We start from the raw sequence: 23,707 nt of genomic DNA, 5'->3' as shown, positions 1-23,707 counted from the left end.
GGTTAGGCCACACTTGGAGTACTGTGTCCAGTTCTGGTCACCTCACTATAGGAAGGATGTGGAAGCATTGGAAAGGGTACAGAGGAGATTTACCAGGATGCTGCCTGGTTTAGAGAGTATGCATTATGATCAGAGATTAAGGGAGCTAGGGCTTTACTCTTTGGAGAGGAAGATGATGGGAGGAGACACGATAGAGGCGTACAAGATATTAAGAGAAATAGATAGAGTGGATAGCCAGCGCCTCTTCCCCAGGGCACCACTGCTCAGTACAAGAGGACATGGCTTTAAGGTAAGGGGAGGGAAGTTCAAGGGGGATATTAGAGGGAAATTTTTTACTCGGAGAGTAGTTGGTGCGTGGAACACACTGCCTGAGTGAGTGGTGGAGGCAGATACACTAGTGAAATTTAAGAGACTACTAGACAGGTATATGGAGGAATTTAAGGTGGGGGGGGGTATATGGGAGGCAGGGTTTAAGGGTCGGAACACATTGTGGGCCGAAGGGCCTGTACTGTGCTGTACTGTTCTATAACTAGTAGGAAAATAATCTGTTGGAGAAACCCAGCGGTACAGGCAGCATCTGTAGAGCAAAGGGATGGTTGACATTTCAGGTTGAAATGGTCTTGACCTGAAACATCAACCATCCCTTTGCTCTACAGATGCTGCTTCACCCACTGAGTTCCTCCAGCAGAACAATTCTCGCTCCCAAATTCAGCATCTGCAGTCTTGTGTGTCTCTAATTGGGAGAAACATTGCAGAATGAAGGGCAGATAAAATTCTTTGCAGAGAAACATTAAGTTATGCAAGCAATGAGCAGGATAACTTAGTGGGAGAACAGAACAACTGAGATATAGTAAAATAGAACTGAATGGAATGTACACTGAATAGATAAACTGATTTCTGAATTTCATGGATGAGGTACTTACTTTCTTGTATTTTCATTTTTCAGAAGTGCCTTTGCTTGCTGTTCACTGATAATAGTTGCTTTTACTTGGGGTGGGTTCATGTGTACGTTCAGCTTTCCACCAACTAACAAACGTACAGTGGCTGCAAACTTTGTCTGAGTCTTCAAAACCTGAGGGGGTTGTTTCTCGATAATAAAGGTGCTGTATAAAACAAATGAATAACTACTTTGTACAATGTGTTCTACTTCAATAAGCTTATGACAAATTAAACATTATAAAATAGCTTTTAATCTCCAAAAACACATCTCCTTGCAATTTTTACACAACCACAGAAAAGTTATAGCACAAGAGGCTGCTAGTTAGCCTGCTGTGACCATGCTGGTTCTGTGCAAGAATATTTCCACTCCCCTGCCGTTTCTCTATAGTCGTACAATTTCTGGTGATGAAATAGCTTACATTATTGAGAGTTTCCAAGGGCAAAGTGTGTTCCATTAAAATGTTTTTATTAGGATTTGGAATGAAATGGAAATTTGATTGAAAAATTGTATTTTATATCCAGTCTTACCAGAAGACACAGAAGCAGAATTAGGTCATTTGGCCCATCGAGTCTGCTCTGCCATTCCATCATGGCTGATTTATCCTTCTCAACTCTATTCTGCAGCCTTCTCCCCATACCCTTTTACACCCTTACTAATCATACCAACTTCCGCTTTAATTATACCCAATGACTTGGCCCCCACAAGATGTCTGTGGAAATGAATTCCACAGATTCACCACCCTCTAAAATTCCTCATCTCTGTTCTAAAGACACATCTTTCCAGCCTGAGTCTGTACACTCTGGTACTGGACTCCCTACTCCTCCCCCATAGGAAACACCCATTCCACATGCACTCGGTCTAGGTCTTTCAATATTCAATAGGTTTCAATGTGATCTCTCGAGCATTCATCATTATGATGTGCCGTGTCGTATGATGCAAGCAATCATTATCTCATGACCATGATTGTTCTTGGCAAATTTTCTATAGAAATGGTTCGCCGTTGCCTTCTTCTGGGCAGTGCCTTTACAAGATGGGTTCCCCTTGAGCATTACTGTGTGAAAATTAGGTGACTGTGATTCCGAGAGTGAAATACTGCACATTGTTTGCAGCGAAATGTTAAATATGCGGTATGTTACATTACTGACCTGGTAACTAGTGCAGATATTACATCTGTAATTGTTGCATTGAGCTCTGTAAGCAACTCCTCCACTGGGCCTGGAATGGGAAGCTGCTGTCGTTGGTGTTCAGCTCTTCTGATCTGCTGACGATTCTGCCATATTGTCTCAGCTAATTTCTCACACCTACAAGTGTAACAGATTTTCTAGTAACAGCATGCCAAGTATAAGAGCAACTTTTGACCTGGTTACATACCATTATAATTGGAACACAGATGAACACTAAATTCTAGAAGCTGAAAGACAATTTTTTGAACATGCTTATCATTTTGCCTAAATATATCTGTTGCTAAAGAATATGCTACTTGATTGTAGAAACCCAACAATAAATCACAGGTTGTGATCAATACAGTTTAACATCTGCAAATATGAAAAATAACTTATTTTCAACAATTATGTCTGTCTATTAAAAGGGAGAGATAAAATGAGACAATTAAAGAAATAGTGTGGAAAACATACTGGCTTGGGTTGGTGCTGGGGCCCAGCAGATTAAAAATTTGGATGAAATAATTCAAGAGCAATATAGCTAAGCTGCTGCCAAAACAAAGCTGGTTACCAGTGTGGTTCCATAAAGAATGCAGAGGGTCTTTGTTGTATGTAGCCAGAGTAATTGAATGGATGAGGTTATAGAAGATGGAATACAATGTGAAAAAATATACTCTCTTGCACAGAAAAACTGAAAACATTTCTTTTAAGTGATAGGAATTGAAACATTCCAAGATATTGATTCTCAGAAGGACATGGGTGCTCATGTATACGACAGTGAAGGCTAACAAGAAGGTTCAACGAGCAAATAGGAAGCCATCAGCATGATGATCTTTCTTGAACATAATTGATGCATAGAAGCAATGACATCTTACTACAATTATGAAGAGCTCTGGAGAGAGCATGTCTGAAATAACATATACAGATCTGGTCTCCCTACCCAAAAATGATTTGGTTATGGAAGAGGAAGTGAAACATAGAAATTGGGAGGACTGTGGCAAAATTATCCTGTGATGAGAACTTAAAAAGGCCTGGGTCTTTTGCCTCTGGATTTTAGATGAACAAGAATGGTCTCACTGAAATTAACAAATTCTTATGGCTCTTGCAACAGCAGGTACAGAGACAATGTTTTACTTAACCAGTGTCCAGAAACAGGGGTCAGTCCAAAATATGGGATTAGGCATTTAGGACAGACAAAAAATTTCTTCAGCCAGAGGGTACTGACTGTTTGGAACATTCTACCAAAGGAAATAAAAAATGTTTCTAAATTGCAAAGAAAGATAGGAGGGGATAAAAGAACCAACAGGAAAATCTATATTTGGGTAGTGGCTGAAAGTGACTGAATAACAAAAGGCAGGTCTGCCAAAAAGGAAACAAATAAATTCAGCATTTGATAGAAGAATGGAAAAAAAATCTAAATGCTGGTAATGAAATACCAGGATGGGAAGGCTGATTATCTAAAACTGCTGAATTTGATGTTGGACTTTAGAAGCCCATTAACATGCCAGGAAATTGTATGCCAGTGAGCCAGTGTAAGGAAATTCTTGAAGAGTGAGGGATAGGATTGATTCACATTGTTAATGTATAGACTTATTAGGGTCAACATGGATTTGTGCAGGAGAAGTCATGTCTTACAAATGATTTTTTTTTGATTAATGAGGACAACCAAAACTGGTTGCCAGTATGGTTCCATAAGGAATGCAGAGGGTCTTTGTTGTATATAGCTAGAGTAATGGAATGGATGAGGACATAGAAGATGGGATACAATGTGAAAAATATATTCTCTTGCACAGAAAAACTGAAAAACAGGGCAGTAGATGTTACATAGACTTTAGTAAAGCTTTGAACAAGGTCTCCCATGGAAGCTGATCCACAGGATTAGGGCACATGGGATCTACAGACACCTAGTAGATTGAATTCAAATTTTCGTTGTCCCTGGAAGACAAAGGGTAGTGGTGAGGGATATTATGACTGAAGGCCTGGAATCGATGCTCAAGTTATTTGGACGAAAATGTATTAGCAAGTTTAGTAAGATTAATAATTCTTCAGATGACACAAAAATTGACAGATGTGGAGAGTGAGGAAGACTGTCAAAGGATTCAGCATTAAACCAGTCGGAAATGCAAACAGAGAAATGGGTTAGGGATACATTGTGGATCACCTCTGCACAGCTGGCCATTCTTTTATTTTTCCATTTCATTCCCACTTTTATATTTGGCCTCCAAAAGTATTTCAAAGAAGACCAATGCAAGTTCGAGCATATCTCAACTCCTGACCAGGCACGTTAGAGTCTTCCAGACTCTGCCATGAATTCTATTATATGCAACCAGCTATTTTTACCTATTATCTCACATCACCAGCAATTTTTCCTCTCCCTTTCTGACACGATTCCATTTCCTCCAGTTTACACCTTCTCCAAGCAGTCAGCACCAACACCTCCACCACTTGTATCATTCAATCTCTCCCAGTCTCCACTATCACAGAACTTCCATTCAGTTCTCACTGAGAACGCCATCCCGGCAAATTGCACCTATTTTTAAATCTCCAATTTATCCCAGTTTTGTTCAAAAGTCTTAAGTAAAAACTTAACTTTGTTTCTCTCTCCATTACTTGCTAAATACTTCCAAAACTCTTTATTTAGGATTTTGAGCTTTTGCAGAATTTTGTTTTGGTGATAAACTAAAAATTAGTTCAAAATAAGGGAAAGTGCAAATCTGGATTATATGTAAGCAAAGAGACCATGACAACTAAGCATGATGAGGCAAAGGCATGGGGTTATTATATAGTGAAGATATACATCACATGATCAACATCTGTAGTTGCTTTATTGATGAAAGATATTGTTATGGTCTTAGAAAAGAAAACATGCTCAAGGGCTCAAAGACAGAACCTAGTTGAAATTAAAATGTAGTTACACTTCTGGGAACATGCCTTAGTCCACTAAATAATGGAAAGAGTTGGCAAGGCAAATCTGCATGCATGCAAATTTCAGAAAGATATGATTGAGACAACATAGGCATAAAAAGCCACACTCCAACCTTGTACTGACTATTTATATCTCCCTGAAATTTTTGTTGCAGATTTCTTCCTCAGATTCCTCCATGAGTCAATGAACTACTGAATAAAGTGAACAAATACATCCATGACACAAAAACTCAGCCAATACACTCAACTTCAAAGCTTCCAATTTCAGTCACGTAATAGAGGATAACGTAACTCAATCAAATCCCATTAATAACCAGATATATTTTTGACAGTTTTGTTATTTTGAAACATTCAATTAAAAAAGAAAATCAAATATGAATTTCTTACCATGACTGAAGAACGTCCAAACCTCCTTCAGACTGACCACCATTCCCTGCCAACTGCTGGCGTCGTTTCCACTGAATCAATTCATCATCTAAAATAATTGTCTGGAGCTTACGAAGCAACTGCAATGTCTTTTGGTGTTTCTCAGCTAAATCCTATAAGTACACAGGAGTTTACACTTTGTTAGAAATTGTATTGCCAATGTCGATTGTGACTGTTGGAAACAATCCAAGGTGTTTTTTTTTTAAAAGGAACCAATATACCAATTGAATGAATTTCACTTGAGGAAGCTTTTCTTTGATGAAAAGTACAAAGTCTATTCAAAACTTAATATTTCTATCAGATTAATGGCTTTATACCAAAAGTGATGAAGTAATCATAAACCAAATCTAAATTGATAGGGATTTTCATGGTATGACATATTTCACTGCATGATTCGACAAGCATGTGACAAATAAAACTAATCTTTATAATTTCACAGAGAGAAATGACAACAATGAGTGCTTGGAATTAACACAGGCTAAAACAAACTTTCATCGACTTGAAATATTAACTCTCTCCATAGATGCTGCCTGGCCTGTTGAGCATCTCCAGCATTTACTTTTTTTCCCATATTTCCAATATGTGAAGGTCTTGCTTTCCAATTACAGTATTTCATAAATAGAGTGTAATTAAAAGAGTACATCGATTAATTGGGGACCTAGGTGTTAAATTATTCACTTTACAATTAATCCTGTTAACCTCCAGAAATTTTGTGTTACTCAAGATTTCCAAATATATTTAGTATATATGGACAGTGAGGAAAGCCAAAGCTTGCAGCGAGATCTGGACCAGACAGAAAAAATGGGTTGAAAAATGGCAGATGGAATTTAATGCAGACAAGTTGGAGGTGTTGCACTTTGGGAAAACAAACCAGGGTAGGACTTGCGCAGTCAACGGTAGGGCACTGAGGAGTGTGCTGGAATAGAGGGATCTAGGAAAACAAGATATACAATTCCTTGAATATGGTGTCACAGGTAGATGGTCATAAAGAGAGCTTTGACACATTGGCCTTCATAAATCAAAGTATTGAGTACAGGAGTTGGGATGTTATGTTAAAATTGTATAAGATGTTGGTGATGCCAACATTTGGAGTATTGTGTGCAATTATGGTTACCTACCTACAGGAAAGCTAAGATTGAAAGACCATAGAGAAAAAAGTACGGATGTTGCTGAGGCTTGCAGACCTGAGTTATAAGGAAAGGTTGAATAGGTTAGGACTATTTCCTGGAGCATAGGAGAATGAAGAGAGATTTGATAGAGGTATAAAAAAAAATTAGTAGGGGCATAAATAGCCTTACATAGCTTGCAAGCAGGCTATTTCCTCTAAGGTTGGGTGAGATTAGAACTAGAGGTCATAGATTAAGGGTGAAATGTTTAAGGGGAATATGAGGGTGAGCCTCTTCACTCAAGAGTCTAGTGAGTGTGTGGAACAGGCTGCTAGCAGAATTGGTGGATGTGGGCTCAATTGCAACATTTAAGAGAAGTTTGGATAAATACATGGATAAGAGAGATATGGTGGGCTATGGTCCAGGTGCAAGTCAACAGGACTAGGTAGATTAATAGTTTGGGATGGACTAGATGGGCCAAAAGGCCTGTTCCTGTGTTGTGTGTTCTATGACTCTAAATGACACAAGAATTTGGCAAACTGCTTACAAATTTTTATCTCAGAAACAACAGGATAAAAGGTTAATTACAGAATTAATCTTTGTTAATTGCAGAAATCAATACCATTAGACCGTCATGTATGTATATAATGAATGAATTTGGGTAATAAATCCCACCAGCTCATTTCTCATTTTACATATTACGGTAACCAACTTAGCAAGGCAAACAGCTGACCATGCATCACTTGCATTTAATGTTCATTCCAAAAAAATTACGAGTGCACAGCACAAGACTGTGCTAAATTTTCATCAACTGCCAATGTCACTCAAAGTGAACATCCAGGATCAATTCACTTTTCATCCTTTATAGGTTATGCCCAAGATAAACAATTGATACTAGGTGGCTTCTGAAATTGGGAATAATTAATTTCACACATTCATGGGTGCAAAACTCTACCAAGATAAATGTAATTGAATCCACAATATTCTGCAGTTTAAAGCCATTATCAATTTTTATTTTCTTAGATATTATTCAGAAGGTGTCAAGCAGCACATCCTTTATTAAGAAAATATTATGAAATTGTAAATACCAGTCTGTATTGCTGTAGTGTCTGGGCTTCTCGCTGTAACCAACCCTCCAGAGACGTCCGCTTTTGTTGCAAGCTTTGTTCTCGCAAGATACGGTTCTGGTCTTGCGGGCTCAGCTGTGCAAGTTGAGCAAGCTGAGCTAGAAAAATAATATTACAGTGTTAAATAAAAATACATTTTCACATTTTAAAAATGGCTTGATCTATGTACAAGTCTTGTTGTTCAATCACCTTTACTAAAACCAATGTTAGAGAGATTTCCATCAAAAAACTGCACAAATTGTGCCTGTAACAATCTTAGTAGTAGAATTTTTCCCCTTATGAGAATTCAGAGAATTTCACTCAATCATGCATCCAAACCAAACCTTGCAGAATTCAAAAAACAAGAAATTAAGCAATCACCAATGGCTTGAGAAGGAAATCCCAAAGTAGCTGTCACTGATTCAGTCCTGTTATATAGCCTTCCCTAATGATATCAAGGAACACTGGTTGAATAAGTGAAAAGTTAGCATATGCAACACACTTTGCGCTGAATATGTATATCTGAGCGAGTTTTCAAAATGTACTAGGCCATAATTACTACTCAAAACGGATCCAAAAATGAAGTTCTATGCACATGTAACCCTCTAAAAATATCTAATAATTTTATTCTTCATAATAGCTTCTCAAAACCAGGGATCCCTCTGAACCACAATCAGATTGTCCTACCACAATCAATGCTGGAGAAAAGGAGAAGCCACACCATGGGGATTTCTAGATATGGGTGGTAAGCTTTATCAGGTCAGCAGCAAGTGCCATCACTGTGGGACTGATTACAAAGTACAGGCCCATTGTCTATTCACAGATAAATCAAATGGCTCACACACTACAAAATATCTGTGGCTGTTTATGAACTCCAGTCCATTAACTAATTTTTGCAGGAACAACAGCTGCTACCTCCATCGCAGATAGTGCAGGGGAAAAAAAAACTTCACCTCAGTTATCATTGGCCCTGGTAACAGAGGCTTGTGGGCTAAATGAAATGACTCCGCAGATGCAAGAGCACAAACCTGTGTCATTGTGGAGTACAGCAATAACCAGGGCATCCAAACACCACCACTCTCTTGATGGAACAGACAGCCAACCTGACTAGGTACCCATTTGCTGCTGTCGTTACCAGCGCCACCAGGAATAGATTTTGCATTCTTGCATTTCCTGGCCACAACACATCAGACAAGAAAAAAGCAAGATAAGGAAAAGACCACAAAGGTCCAGAACTTTATAAGGGACTTTTGAGACTTTGGGGAGGAACACACAGATCTTGGAATGACATAGCTCATAAACCATAAATAGGAGAGGGCTGTCAAGCTATGAAAGAAAAGAACTTAAGGGTCTTGGCTCAAAATATCAACTGTTTATTCCCCTCCACAGATACTCCCAACTTGCTGATCTCCTTCAGTATTTTGTGTACGTTACTTAGTAAGGACTGTGGAAGCCAAGTCATTGGATGTACTTAAAGTGGAGGTTGATAGGTTCTTAATTAGTAAGGGTGTCAAAGGTTATGGGGTGAAGGCAGGAGAATGGGGTTGACAGAGATAATAAATTACATAAATTGCTGGTTAGTCTGGCATCAGAATTTTGCAAATTTGTAAGACAACTTTACTTAAAAAACAATGGAGTGGGAATGGAGGAGATTTTTCAAGATACATGATGGCAAAAGGCTTTAGTTTTGCATAAAGTTATGCAATTTCAGGCAGTTGCAGCTCCAAAATCCAAGACATTTGACGATCCACACTCACTACATGTCCATCTGCAGAAAATCACACTTTTCCTCAGAGTTCTATTATAAACCATGCTTTTTGTTTGGTGATGAGAGAACCAGCTGCAGTAGGAAATGTTCTGATTTCGAAGATCTCCTGCTCACCTGAAAATTACAACTGAGTGCAATAGTCACATTTATGCTATTTCTTATACAATGTGCATTATAGTAAATTAGGTTTTAATTTTTCCTTTGCTTTTATTTTATTTAGAGATACAGCACAGTAACAGGCCTTTCTGGCCCAAGGAGTCTACACCACTCAATTACACCCATATGATCAATTAACCTACTAACCCACAAGTCTTTGGGATGTGGCAGAAAGCCGGCGCACCCCAAGGAAACCCACACGGTCACAGGAAGAATATACAAACTCCTTACAAAGGTAGAATTGAACACAGGTCGCAGGCGTTGTAATAGTGTTACGTTAACTGCTACACCATCATGCTGCCCATAGGGCACAGTAAACAATTCAAGGCTCAAATTCAACCACAGTCCACTGCGTACCTTATGTGATACTAGCTTGGAAATGCATTATCATCAACAGATCTAATCCCTGAACAACAAGCCCACGCTGCCCAATTACACCCATGTGACCAATTAACCTACAAACTTGTACATCTTTGGGATGTGGGAGGAAACTGGAGCACCCAAAGGAAACCCACGCAGTCATGGGGAGAATGTACAAATTCCTTATAGTGGTGGGAATGAATCCGGATTGCTGAAATAATAGCGTTATACTAACTGCTATGTTACAGTGATGCCCTCAATGAATTTTTAATTCTACATATGATAAAAACTTTATGAACAGTTTCTCATTTAACATACACAATCTTAAAATAAACAATCAGAACAAACCATTTGCAAAAAAAGTTGAAATCCACTAAAAATTCTGTTGGTGCAAAACCCTAATTACCTTGTATCCGTAGACTCTCTTGATATTGTATAATAAAGTATTCTTGGGTGTGCTGAAGCTTTCGTAGTTCATTCTCAGTATCCTGAGTCAATAGCCTTAGTTCCTCAAATGTTTGGTTTATTTGAAGGTGTTTCTGAGACATGGAGTCCAGTATACCTACTGGTGAACTTGGCTACATTTATAAAGAAACATTAGTTGATTTCACTGGTGCTTACTCAGCATTTCACTGCAAAAATCCATACTCCTATTTACTCATGTTTCTTTTACATTTACAAATACCAAGGACAAGGATTAAATGTTAAATGTTTAAAAATCCTTCCAAACAATAAATCAAAACTATCATTCCAAATATGGACAAATCAATTGTTAAAAAAACATGTTTCTACCTACCAAGTTTGATATTCAAAGGAAGACATTCATCTTCATCCTGTTTACATTTGACATCTATTTATAACAGTATTATAAGCCCACAGGATAAATGAATAACTTGGCCTTCGACTCATCAATAAAGAAATTAAACATTCTACCAAAGCAATAAAAAGATCAATTCAAAAATAAGCATTACGAATGATATGTTCTATTGTAATTTTGATTTTGTTCTTCCCTTTTTCAGGTTTTCTGGATGTCACTAAATGCTGTGCCTAAAACAACTTGTCCTAGTTATGGCAAACAAGGTGAAGATGAATAACTGCAAATTGTTGCAGTCATTTACTCACTGTTAATGTTTCAGAGGAATGCAATCTTTCATCAATGTAATAGAACAAATAATGAAAAGGATAACCTATCAATTAAGGTAGCAGAATCACAGATTTTGGCGTCAATTTATTTGGGTAATTTTGTCTAAGTAAAAATAAACAAGATAAACTGAGTTTGTGACACTTTATATTTTAACACATTTCTGATTTAGGGAAGACTTACAAGCAACTAATTGTCAAAAAAAAAGTAGTTACTACGATTACTAATTTTCCAAGTATAATTATTTCACATTTAGGGCGCTTCATAAGTGCCTTCATCAAAAAGTAGTTTGCTCATATAGTTGAGGCAAGGAACATCCTAAGTGACAAAATGACGAATGGCCATGTGTCCTGCGCAAACAGTCTCGAAACAACTTCGAAATCTGAACACTGCATGTTAGCTAGGTGTAGTCTAAGGATGCGTACGACACTATTTTTCTAAGACTCCCACGGAAAATTCTCCCTTGCCAAAAGGGGGTGCAACTTTAATATCCCTCATTGAAAATTGAGATCTTCTTCATGAACCTAGAGCAAGAGCTTTAATCCAAAGATATACATGAAGAAGATGGTGCTAGCGAACAACACAACCATTTATATTCTGTGTTTCTCACTCATTTTTTTGCTGTTTGTCCAATTGTTTTTTTTGGGTGTTGGGGGTTTGATATTTTTCTTTGAATGGGTTCCACAGTTTTCTTTGTTTCGTGGCTATCTATAGGAAGACTTATCTCAGTCGTATTCTGCATACATACTTTGATATTAAATGCATTTTGAATCTATGTATGAATGGCGACAGGGTCCAAAATATTTTTTTTTATATAGTAGTTGTGGGGTTCCAAAACACATTCATTTTCAATGGAAAAATTAAGGATTTAAAATTCTGGCTGATTTTTTTTCTCTTTAATCAGCTAAATCAAAGAACAATGTTTATTTCAAAATAAATCACCCAAGGCTTAAATGTATTTTTTTTAAAAGATAAACATGATTTTGCCTGCTCAGTTAAGTGCGCACTTACAGATGGTCAGGCTACGTATTATAGAAGCAAATTCTTTTGTGCTTGCCCAAAATGTTCAAGAGATTACACTCACAGCTTGTTTGTAGTCCCAGAGAAGATAACCCAGCAACGAGGCCAAAAAAAAATTTCAATATTGTTTTAAAATGATAAACATTGTTTAGACTGGTGCGTCATTGTTCTACTGACATTATGCTGTTACCGAACTTTAAAACTTACCCTTTAGAATGCCACAAAAAAGGGGAAAGATTCTGACAGAATTCTACATAAGTGAATTATGAAGGTCGTGTGCAAACATCATGATCACTGGCAAAGCCAGATATAGCAGCTTGTATATGAAATTGGATTCAAACATCATTTTTAATATTCTATCTTTAGATCCCCTTAGAAGACAATTTCCTCAGTTCTCCTGTACCTCAAATCACAACTTCAAGCTCTAGTCTTTTGCCATTTTCCTTGTCCACAATGTACCACATTCTTGACTTCATTATTTCCTCTGTCCTTGTTTGAAACTGCATACCGGTTATAACTTCTGGTAAAGATGCCGCTGGCAAGACATGGCAATGCTTTACAGGCAGCAAACAAAACTACTAACTATTTTATTAATTATGCTTTCTCTGAACTACAATCACTGCAATCTACAGTCTGTAATTTCCCTTTGGGAGTCATGCGTTAGAACCATCTGTACTATCTGCTGTTCTTGCAGCATTCTGAAGGATTCAACAAACTTTACTCTCAAAACTGCAGGTACAGTCGCGGCGCCCATACTGGAGTGGACTTGGGGCTGGATTGAAGTAGTGGGGCCCAGGCCCAAGAGTGAAAAACAAACCAATATTTGGATGTTACTGGAGCAGATCTGGGGTCGAAACTTGAGTGAAAAATGAATCGATGATTGGCTAATTTAAGTGCCGAGCCAGATTAAAAAGATCTAGGCGTCAACGCCGAGGCTGAAGGATGAACGTGAAATTCAGCTCACTACTCGCCTCAGCACTGAACCAACTCCGCAGCTGTATCTCCTGCTGCTCTTTGTAGACCTAAATCCAATAATCTATGTGTTCTTCCTCCTCCCCTATACTGCTAACTGATGAAGGCTATTGTGCAGCTAAATAATGCTACATTCTGGCTTGCCAATGGCCTTGGAGTATTATAGACTATCAAAGTCACTTGTTGCATGTAAATATGGGATCTTTTAAAAAATAAAGTGATGCCGCATGCAGCTTAAATAACTGTTTTGCACAGACTGGAGTAGCACCACAATCTCATTATCTTGAGCAATGACAATAAAGTTCTATTCTATTAATGACATATCATTTACAAGGATCTCTGTAATACAGCACTCCTTATCTGCCTCAGGTTTCCATTCCTCCTACAATTTGCAGACTTCTAAGCCAATCCTGGATGAACTAATCACTACTTTCCAAATGATTCATCTTCACATTTGTTCCTTTGAATCTTGGTAAGTCCTTCACCTTAGTTTCTCAATTCAGGAAAGCTATTGTTACTTTTTATACCAGTGATTAAAGACCTAAAGCTCTATTAAAGGATTTCCTCCCCCTCGAATTTAGAACTTACATTTGTAGCTTCTCTAATCAGTCTCTGTTCATGGTACAAAATGTGTTTGATTGATCTAACCAGTTCCAGTGGACAACGGTCATATGTATTCTAGAAAGAATTTAAAAAAAAATTCAAAAGTTACACTGTCCAAAGCTCAAATCCATACAATGAAATGCACAAGGCCTAAGTTCGCACCTCTTAAACTCCTTGACATAAGAAAAATATATTTAACAACAAATTGCCTTCTTTTCTAAAATGTCAATCTTGAACTTGGTTGAAGGCAGAATTGTCAAATTCTAGTTTTACAGATCCAACAGCAATCATGAACAAATTTAGATGGGTAATTCTGGCAATCATTTAGTTGAGGAAGGTAAAGCCTTATTCCAATCCAAGTAGTAAGCCAATTCAATATCAGACAAATTAAGTCAAGCTGTCCATTTTCCCAGAAGAGGTGGAGAGCTAGAGTAAAAACTAGTGAAAGATTTGTCAGACTACTGGTGCAGAAGAGCAGATAATATTGCTGAGTTGAATAAGTCATGCTTATAAAAGATACCCCACTCCCCAGGCCAAAAAGTGTTACATAATACATTCTTACTCAGATGTTAATATAATTGAGACACTGGCATGACACATACAATTTGCAACTTCCTTCCACTTTGTATATCTGTTTGGTAAAAAAAATAAATAAAATTAACTCTGCCCTGGATGGTCCCATGCCTGGCTGCTAAAGGAGGAGGGTTGGGCATGGGGCTAGCAACACCATTCCCTTCTGTTGCCCAGTGATACAGAAAAGGCAACAGAAGCTCTAAAGACCTCATCCCTGAGAGAGGAAGGATACACCAAAAAGAGGGGCTAAACTTGGGGGAAGGGGGAACAACTTGAAAGACTGGCACAGGACAGAGGACTCTAGCGAGTTACTACTGGCAGTCTATTATGTAATACAATTGTTAATAAAAGTATGAAATTGAAAGAAACCAAATCATAATTCTCATAAACAATGGCGGAACAAAAATAAAATATACTTGATGTAGGTGACAGGCTAAAAAATTACCGGTAAAGGCAAAATTATCAAAAATTGTTTTTAGCCAATATTGGAAACCAATAAAATATTCTACATTTTATTTGGTTTATAATGTAAAAATACAATTTACTCATTGACATACCAAATCACAGAAATAAGGCTTTATTTATATCGGACAATATTTAAAGTTAACACCTACCTTTAACTGAGTGGCATAATTCCCTAATTTCAACTTTAGTACAAAAACATCTTCACCCATTAAATGATCAGCTTTCTTCTGCAATTCCTGTATTAATGTCTCAAGCAACCTCTGTGCTCGATATTCATCTTGCGGATTCTCCAAATCTATTGAGTCCCTGAAGAGAAGCAAGTCAACAAACAGTTTTTAACTGAAACTCTTAACCAATTAATAGCTTAAAAAAGTACAAGGGAATTGACCAAACATTGAACTGCAGTTTTAACTTAAAAGATTAATGGGAAGGGATATTGAATTTGTTTGAACACCTATGGAAGCAAAGCACAAGGAAAAAAATCATAGGATCATCGACATTTATGGAATAAAAGATCATTCACTCCTCCCTGTCCACCACAGGCAAAATCTGGCTTAACTTTTCATTCAGAGCCTTGAAATTTAAAGCACTCAAATGTTCATCAAGTACTTCTTAAATGCAGTGAATGATTTTGTATTACTAACCTTCCAGGCAGTATTCCAGATTCCCATTATTTAAGAGTATTAACTCCCTAAAACCAATGCCTCCTCCCCCTCCCCCCACTCTTCTCTAATCCTTCTGATCATTTAACCACTTAACCTTCTGATCATTATGCCTTCTGTCAAGATGAACAGATTCTTACTGTTTTTTTTCCCTCTGTTTAGGTCTTACATGATTTTATATAGCTTAATTTAATCTCCTCCAAATAGCCTTTTGTCTAAAGAATACAATGCCAAACTGAGGAAACATAAAACACTATTCCAAGCTAAACAGTCCCTTCTCACACTGTAATTCACCACACTCTCATAAACACGAGAAAATCTGCAGATGCTGGAAACCCAAAGCAACACACAAGATACTGGAGGAACTCAGCAGCTCAGGCAGCATCCATGGAAATGAATAAACAGTCGACGTTTCAGGCCAAGATCCTTTTTCAGGACTGAAAAAGGGGGAAGAAGCCAGAGTAAAGAAAAAGTGGGGAGAGTGGAAAGAGGCTAGCTAGCAGGTGATAGGAAAGATGAAAGGCTGGAGAGGCAGGAGTCTGACAGGAGAGGAGAGTGGACCATTGGAGAAAGGGGAGGAGAAAGGGACCCAGGGGGAGGTGATAGGCAGGTGAGAAGAGGTAAGAGCCCACAATGGGGAATAGAAGAGGAGGGGGAGGGGAGGGAATTTTTTTTAACCAAAGAAATCGATATTCATGCCATCAGGTTGGAGGCTACCCACACAGAGGGTGGCCTCACAAGTCTCTTCCGTATCCTCTCTAGTGCTATCTCATCCTTACTACAGTGTGAAAGGGAAAGTTCTCTAGTTGTGCCCTAACTGTTTTATTTTACTTTGGTCAATAAAAGTCACATTATATATGACCAATTAAAGTTACTCCAAGGCATTCTGAATGCTGGGTTTCTTGTGACATTAGCCACAGAAGCATTACACAAAGTGGCAATGAATGAACAAACACATCCATTAGCAAAACTTAAAGAATATTTTATTTTTGGCTCATATGGCTAACACTATGTAGAATTATTCTGAAATTTAGGAAACCTATAAAACCAATCTGAAATGCTGTTTTTACAAGTGCTCTAGTGAATTCTCAGCTGATTAAGTTTTTAGTGAAGCAAATTACATTTTGGCAGACAAGCACAGTATTAAAATCCAAAGGGTATACCAAGGTCATGATGCCAATAGAAGTATTAATGCACAAATTTATTTTTATTTTACCCCTACAATATATTCTGCAGCCTTCAAATATTTTACTGAAAAATAAAATTAGTGCTGCACCGCCATGCTGGCATTCAGAAGAATCAAACTAATAGATGTCTGGCCCCTCAGATATACTTCTGAATTCTATGGCATTTATTTTTTAAAACAATAGAAGTTCACTGCGGCATCTTCAAAATTAATCCTTTAAGCAACATCCAATCAAGTCAACTTTCTGGTCATTGTCTCAATGCCATTCATGAGAATCTGCTGTACTCAAATTAGTTGCCAAATTCCCAACACTAAAATTGTAGCTACACTTCAAGGAATATCTTATGCACCAAACTTTCCACCTCATGCAGCACAAGTTTGTTAGACTGTATAAAAAATTATAATGATTAAAAACCATTTATAACCACACACCTTTCATGACTCCAAAGCTTCTTGAAATACTTCACTGCCAATTAATTTTTTGAAATTGAGCCTCTTGTAGTGTTGGAAATGCATCAGCCAACTTATGTGCAGCAAGGTATCAAACGGTTATGTGATGTGCAACAGATAATATCAAGAATTTGTTGAGGAATAATCATTGGGTAGAACAATAGCAGAACAGATATTCTTCAAACAGTAAACAGGTTAGTGTAATTAGGACAGTGAGGCTTCAGTTTGAAATCTTATGAGAAACTTACCTGTGATGGTAGTATTGCCTCAGTTATTACCAGATTACACTCAAAAGGATATTCATAATAAACCAACCTGTATCAGGATAGTTAGTCATCAGTCAACTATAAATGCCATTGCCCATCCATCACACAAATGACTAGAGAAATATGATGTGTTGGAAACAGGCACTTACTACTAAAAATGCGGTACTGAATACTCCATATGGGGAGGTGGTGAGGTACTCTTGGCGATAATTATTTATAACTGATCTTTCATAATATGAAGCCATAGCATCTGCTCATGTATCAATGCAAGTTGAAAAAAATGTAGAGTCAGGTTTAATATCACCGGCATATGTCGCGAAATCTGTTAATTTAGAAGCAGTGCAATGCAATATATGATAATATAGACCAAAATAAATAAGTAAATAAATTACAGTAATTATATCTGTATATTGAATAGTTAAATTAGTGTAAAAATAGAAATGATTTATTTTTTTACAACCTAAATTTAGTACTAACAAATTTCATTCCACATCTCAAACTTTTAGGTAGTGATCTGTGAATTCAATAACGGTGAATTTCTGTTACCCAAATGACCATAATGTGGGAATTACCTGTATCGAAAATCAAGTCAGAACCCAGAAAGTTTGTTCCAAGAAGTTAGCTCATTAGATCCATTTTTTTCATTAGTCAAAGCTGATCTCATTGGCAATTAAACCTTCTTTCCATATTTCTTAATGAATTAACATATTAATCTCAGCACTGAAGATTTATTGACTCAACATCCACAGCCATAGCCATCTGGATAAGATGGGATTGCATTTCCTTCAAGAATTAACTTCAAAAACTGGCAGTGAACTACTTCATGTAGTATTGGAGTCATGAAATGTGGTATAACTGTTCTTAATCATTTAAAATGTTTTTACACATTGACAAACTCACGCAACTGAAAATTACATAGGAGCAATTACATTTTTAAGTGGCTTGATTTTCAAGTGATTGGCAATATAGTCCCAACTTACTTTCTAGTGTAATTAATAAAGAATTGAAAGAAGATTGAACGAATTCCAAGTAACAGCAGAAATGTGTAGAGACTGATAACGTTAACATCCAAAATGAATGAGTTTAAGCATTGTCCAAGCTGACAAAATGTTGATAGAAGAAACTATTTCATGAAAAAAAACACCATGTTTTTAAAAGTAGTTATCTTTGGACATGGAAAAGATGTAAAAGGACTGTAACTGATAAGTGTATCACAAGCTGTTTGAAACTTGAAATGATAAAGTATAACTGGAGACACATGGAGGGCTGCAGATGCTGTCAATCTGAAGCAACACCCAAATTGCTGGAGGATTTCAGCAGATCAGGCAACATCTATGGCGGGAAATAGAACAGCCGATGCTTCGGGACCACATTATAACTAACCTTTCTAATAGTAGCCAAATAGCACTAACTACTGAATAATTTGACTTAAGCATTTTCATCTGAATTGTACATACCATGCCTGGCTTTCAATCCACTGAGATAAATAATGCCGAACTTCAATTGGAAAATGCTGCCCATACAAGGACTGCATCTGACGCAGAGCTTCGCCCTGAAGCTGCTGGGCCTGAATCCATACTGACATGGTCTAAGATCTGAAAGGTAAATAAAAATCACTTACCCAAGCTACAAAATAAACAACCAATTCAAGTAAGTGAACATGGATTTACAAAAGACAGTTTTAATGAGAAAACAAAGTCTTGCATTCCATAAAGCAAAGGTGTGCTAAAAAAAACAATGTAATTTTTGAATTTCCCAATTTCTTTTTTGTTTTAAACTCTTGTAGTGCTTACAGCTATTGAAATAAATGTGCACAGAATTTACTGAAATATTTTTCCACTAGGAAGAAGCTTTTATTGTAACAGGGCCAAATCCTTTTTTAATTTTTTTTATTAGATGACAATTGAAGAATAACCTTTATCACCCTCACTTAATTACTGGTATGTAGCCTCTCAGGAGCATTTAATTGTAGTAAGTTACATGGTTAGTTAGCATGAGATTGGAAATTCAATTGTATGTATTTTTTAACTATCAGTTGTATAATTGAGAAGATTCATTAAAACTCTTGGCAAATTATTCAATAAAACCTACGAAGTGTTTTAATTATGAAGTGCGACTGAATAGGAAGGGTGCATTTTCATTGGAGGACCGGCTGATAGGAAACCTGATAGCAGTGTAAAATATTATGAGGGACATACATAGAACACAGAACAGTACAGCACAGTACAGGCCTTTTGACCCATGATGTTGTGCCAACCTATATAAACTTACTCCACAATCAGTCTAACACTTCCCTCCTACAAAGCCATTTTTCTTCCATCCATGTGCTTATCTAATAGCCTCTTAAATATGGCTATATCAGCCTCTACCACCACCCTAGCAGTGTGTTCCAGGCACCTGCTACTCTGACATCCACTTCTGACATCTCCCTTAAACTTTACTCCACTCACCTTAAATGGATATCCTCTTGTATTGCCATTACTGTCCTGGGTTAAATGCACTTTATGACACCATCTACAAGATGAACAAGTTGGGTCTTTATTCTTTGGAGCGTAGAAGGTCGAGGGGGAACTTGATAGAGGTATTTAAAATTATGAGGGGGATTGATAGAGTTGACGTGGATAGGCTTTTTCCATTGAGAGTGGGGGAGATTCAAACAAGAGGACATGAGTTGAGAGTGAAAGGGCAAAAGTTTAGGGGTAACATGAGGGGGAACTTCTTTACTCAGAGTGGTGGCTGTGTGGAACGAGCTTCCAGCAGAAGTGGTCGAAGCAGGTTTGATGTTGTCATTTAAAGTTAAATTGGATAGATACATAGACACGAAAGGAATAGAGGGTTATGGGCTGAGTGCAGGTCGGTGGGACTAGGTGAGAGTAAGAGTTAGAAGGCAAGGATTAGAAGGGCCGAGAAGGCCTGTTTCCGTGCTGTAATTGTTATATGGTTATATCTATGCCTCACATTCTCTTATACACCTCTATCAAGTTGCTGCTCACCCTCCTTTGCTCCAAAGAGAAGAGCCTTAACTCGTTTAACTCTTTCTCAGAAGACGTGTTCTCTAATCCAAGCAACATCCTGGTAAACCTCTTCTGTACCCTCTCTAAAGCTTCCACATACTTACAAATGAACTCTCCTATTCCAGTCACTTACACTCAAGGTCAAGATACCACCTCCATAAAGTTATCAGAGATACCAAAACACAATACCAGTCCAAAACTGAGTCTCAGGCTCACTGTCAGTTGTGGTGGGGCTTACATGTTATAATTGACTACAAAACCAAGTCAGACAGCATTGCTAATATCATATCCCTTCCCAATGAGCTTAATACATTCTAAGCACGTTTTGAAAAGCAGCAGAGTGGTACATCACCGATCTCCCCAACAGTCTCCAATGTACTTGAACCCATAATAAACGTTATGGATATGAGATTGGTCTTTAAGGGAATCAAGCAATGGATTGAATGATGCAGCTTGGGACACCAAGTGGCCATGGAAGCCTCTGGTACCCCTGTCTGTGTCCTTAAATCCTGTACAAGTCAGCTGGCATGGGTATGTGCAGACATTTTTACCCTCTTCCTGCTTAAATTTAGGGTCCCCACCTGCTTTAAGACACTATCATTCCTGTATACGAGAAAAACAACATAACAAACCTTAACTACCACTCAGTGGCTCTGACATTCACCATCACGAGGTGCTTCAAGAAGCTGGTCACAGCATGCATTAAGTCCAGCCTCTCAGACAATCATGCCCCACTACAATTTACCTACCACTGAAACAGGTCTACAAGGAAATGCCCTTTCCCTGGCCCTGACTAGAAATGCCTGGTCATCTCTAAAACATCTAAACCAGGGATTCCCAATTTTATTTTATGTCAATGGCCAATAACATGAAGCAAGGGGTTCTCCACCTTTCCAATGCTCAGGATACAAAAGCTTGTAATCACACATCACCTTGCTTAAGTTCCTATCCTGCTGCTATGAGACTCTTGAATGGGCCACTTGTAGGATAAAAGACAAATTCTTGATCTTTTAATCTAACTCATCCTGGCTCTTGCACCTTATTGTCTGCTACACTGCACATCTCTGTAACTGTAACACTATATTCCACATTCTGTATTGCTTTTCCCTTTGTACTTATGCTTTATGACTTGTCTGGATGGCGTGCATTTTTTCCCATTCTATTTTGATACATGTGACAATAATAAACCAATTACTGATTACTTCTACTTCTACCTGATGCAAGTTGGTGCTGGTGATGTACAAAAACATTGTGCAGACAGCTAACAAAACTACTAACTATTCTACTAAATATACTTTTTCTGGACTACTATTACTGCAATCTGCAGCCTGTAATTCCCCTTTGGGAACCATCTTTTTGAATAATCTGAACGACCTGTCATTTTTGCAGAATCCTGAAGGATTTGGCAAGACCCAGGTCAGAGAGCGATAAATGAACTGATGTTTAGCTGGCTTAAGCATGAGCCAGATTAAAAAGACTAAGGCGTCAAGGGTGAGGGCAAGGGACAAACTGGTGTTCAGCTTGGTGAGGCTTTACTCACTACCACGCAGAACTGGTACTGCAGCCATCGGGCTCCTACATTGTCTCAGTGCTAATTGGTTCCGCGGCTGTGGGCCCACTTTAGGGAATTCTGCGATTCATGTTCTGTATGTTATTTGTTTAGTTTTTTTTGCACAATTATTTGTTTATTTGCATACTGGATGCTTGACAGTCTTTGTTGCGTGGGTTTTTTAGTGGATTCTATTGTGTTTCTTTGTTTCGTAGCTGCCTGCAAAAAGATGAATTTCAAGGTTGCATATGGTGTACATACTTTAGATAATAAATGTACTTTGAACATTTTGTGACAATTGAAATTTCATAAGTTAGGCCAAGTGTGTGTACATAGTCCTTTCTCTTACAATTTCCTCTTTCTTCTCCGAAGAGGTGGATGGGTGGGTTAGTTGGTTTGTCGATGACACAAAGATTGGTAGCAGTGTCAGGAAAGCAGGGCGTCTGCAGAAGCAGTCGGCTGAATGGCCTAACTCTGCTATGTTTTACAGTTTAAGGTCGCTGATGGATACAGCAGGATATAGATTAGTTACAAATATGGGTGGAGAAATAGCAGATAGAGTTAAATTGAGGCAAGTTAGAGGGGTTGCACTTTGGAAGATCAAATCTAACATGTGCACAGTTAATGGCAGGACCCTTAGCAGCACTGATCCTCAGAGGGATCTTGGGGTCTAATTCCTCCATAACACCCTGAAAGTGGCTGCACAAGTTGACAGGGTAGTAAAGAAGGCATATGGCATGCTTGACTTTATTAGTCACTGAGTTCAAGTCAGGAAGTTAATGATGCAGCTTTATAAAATTCTGTTTAAGCCACATCTGGAGTATTGCATTCAAGTTCTGGTCTCATTACAGGGCGGATGTGGAAGCTTTGGAAATGGCACAAAACAGTTTCTTCTCTCCCTCTCCCCCATTCCCCCACAAGGATGCTGCTTGAATAGAGGGAACATGCTATAAGGAGACACTGAACAAACCAGGGTTGTTTTCTCCGGAGCAGTGGAGACTGAGGGGAGACCTGATAGAAATTTATAATATCATAAGAGACACAGGTAGAGCAGATTGCTGGTGTAGTTTTTTTTTTAAAACAGTGCTGGGTGTCTGAAATGCACTGCCAAGGTGGTAATGGAGGCAGACATGATAGAGGCATTTAAGAGTCTCTTAGAAAGGCACATGAATATGCAGAGAATGGAGGGATATGGACTATCTGTAGACAGAAGAGATTCAGTGTCATGAGGATAATTAGTTTGACACAACATCATGAGCCAAAAGGCCTGTTCATATCCGTATTGTTCTATCATCATTTGCCATATTCATGACCATCCTCAGAGCTGCCTCTGTTGCTTCTCTCCTGTCTGAACAAGCTAAAGTTACTTCCTAGTCAGCTCCCAATTCTGAACTTGCATCTCTCCTTGAATCGTGCTTTATAAATAAGCAAGAACAATTCCTTCGCTCTAAAATGCAAAGGAAATCACTAATGTTCTTTCAGAATTTGTACAAATCAGACTTCAGTCTTGCACATTCACTTAAAATAGAAACCTCAACATTCAAACTTTGACAGGTTCATTAAAAGTAAACAGCAAAATATTAAAAATTAACACAACCCTACAATGTACACTTCCTTGAGTAGATAAGTAAAAACAGATTCAAATAGAATTATTACAGAACAGAAGTCAGCCCATCAGGTTGGCCCCTTCGCACCCCACTTCTGCCCCCTGTGCTGTCCTGCAAATGCTTTTACCTTCAAATATTAAATTAATGGAACTAGATGGGCATCTTGGGCAGCGTGGATGAGTTAGACTGAGGGGCCTGCTTCCGTGCTGCATTATTCTAGAACAAACTTTTCATTATCAGTCTATTTGCAAA

At 38.0% G+C, this 23,707-nt stretch overlaps 1 protein-coding gene across 6 annotated transcripts in view; it reads right to left on the bottom strand.

Annotated features, from left to right (window-relative positions):
* LOC140191659 (signal transducer and activator of transcription 5B-like) overlaps positions 1-23,707 on the bottom strand; it is a 106,806-nt gene that overhangs the window by 17,420 nt on the left and 65,679 nt on the right. For all 6 annotated transcript variants that reach the window (XM_072249264.1, XM_072249261.1, XM_072249265.1 and 3 more), the window contains 8 exons: positions 18,743-18,880; positions 14,871-15,027; positions 13,669-13,758; positions 10,354-10,525; positions 7,646-7,782; positions 5,413-5,564; positions 2,086-2,241; positions 924-1,103 (listed from right to left, as the gene is read on the bottom strand). In XM_072249264.1, coding sequence (XP_072105365.1) covers positions 924-1,103; positions 2,086-2,241; positions 5,413-5,564; positions 7,646-7,782; positions 10,354-10,525; positions 13,669-13,758; positions 14,871-15,027; positions 18,743-18,870 — 1,172 coding nt within the window. In that variant the 5' untranslated portion in view covers positions 18,871-18,880. The remainder of the gene's footprint in view (positions 1-923; positions 1,104-2,085; positions 2,242-5,412; positions 5,565-7,645; positions 7,783-10,353; positions 10,526-13,668; positions 13,759-14,870; positions 15,028-18,742; positions 18,881-23,707) is intronic.

Source organism: Mobula birostris, chromosome X (assembly GCF_030028105.1).
Source record: "Mobula birostris isolate sMobBir1 chromosome X, sMobBir1.hap1, whole genome shotgun sequence".
NCBI classification, from domain to species: domain Eukaryota; kingdom Metazoa; phylum Chordata; class Chondrichthyes; order Myliobatiformes; family Myliobatidae; genus Mobula; species Mobula birostris.
Note: the sequence above shows the minus strand (reverse complement) of the source record. Positions and strands in the feature narration are given on the sequence as shown.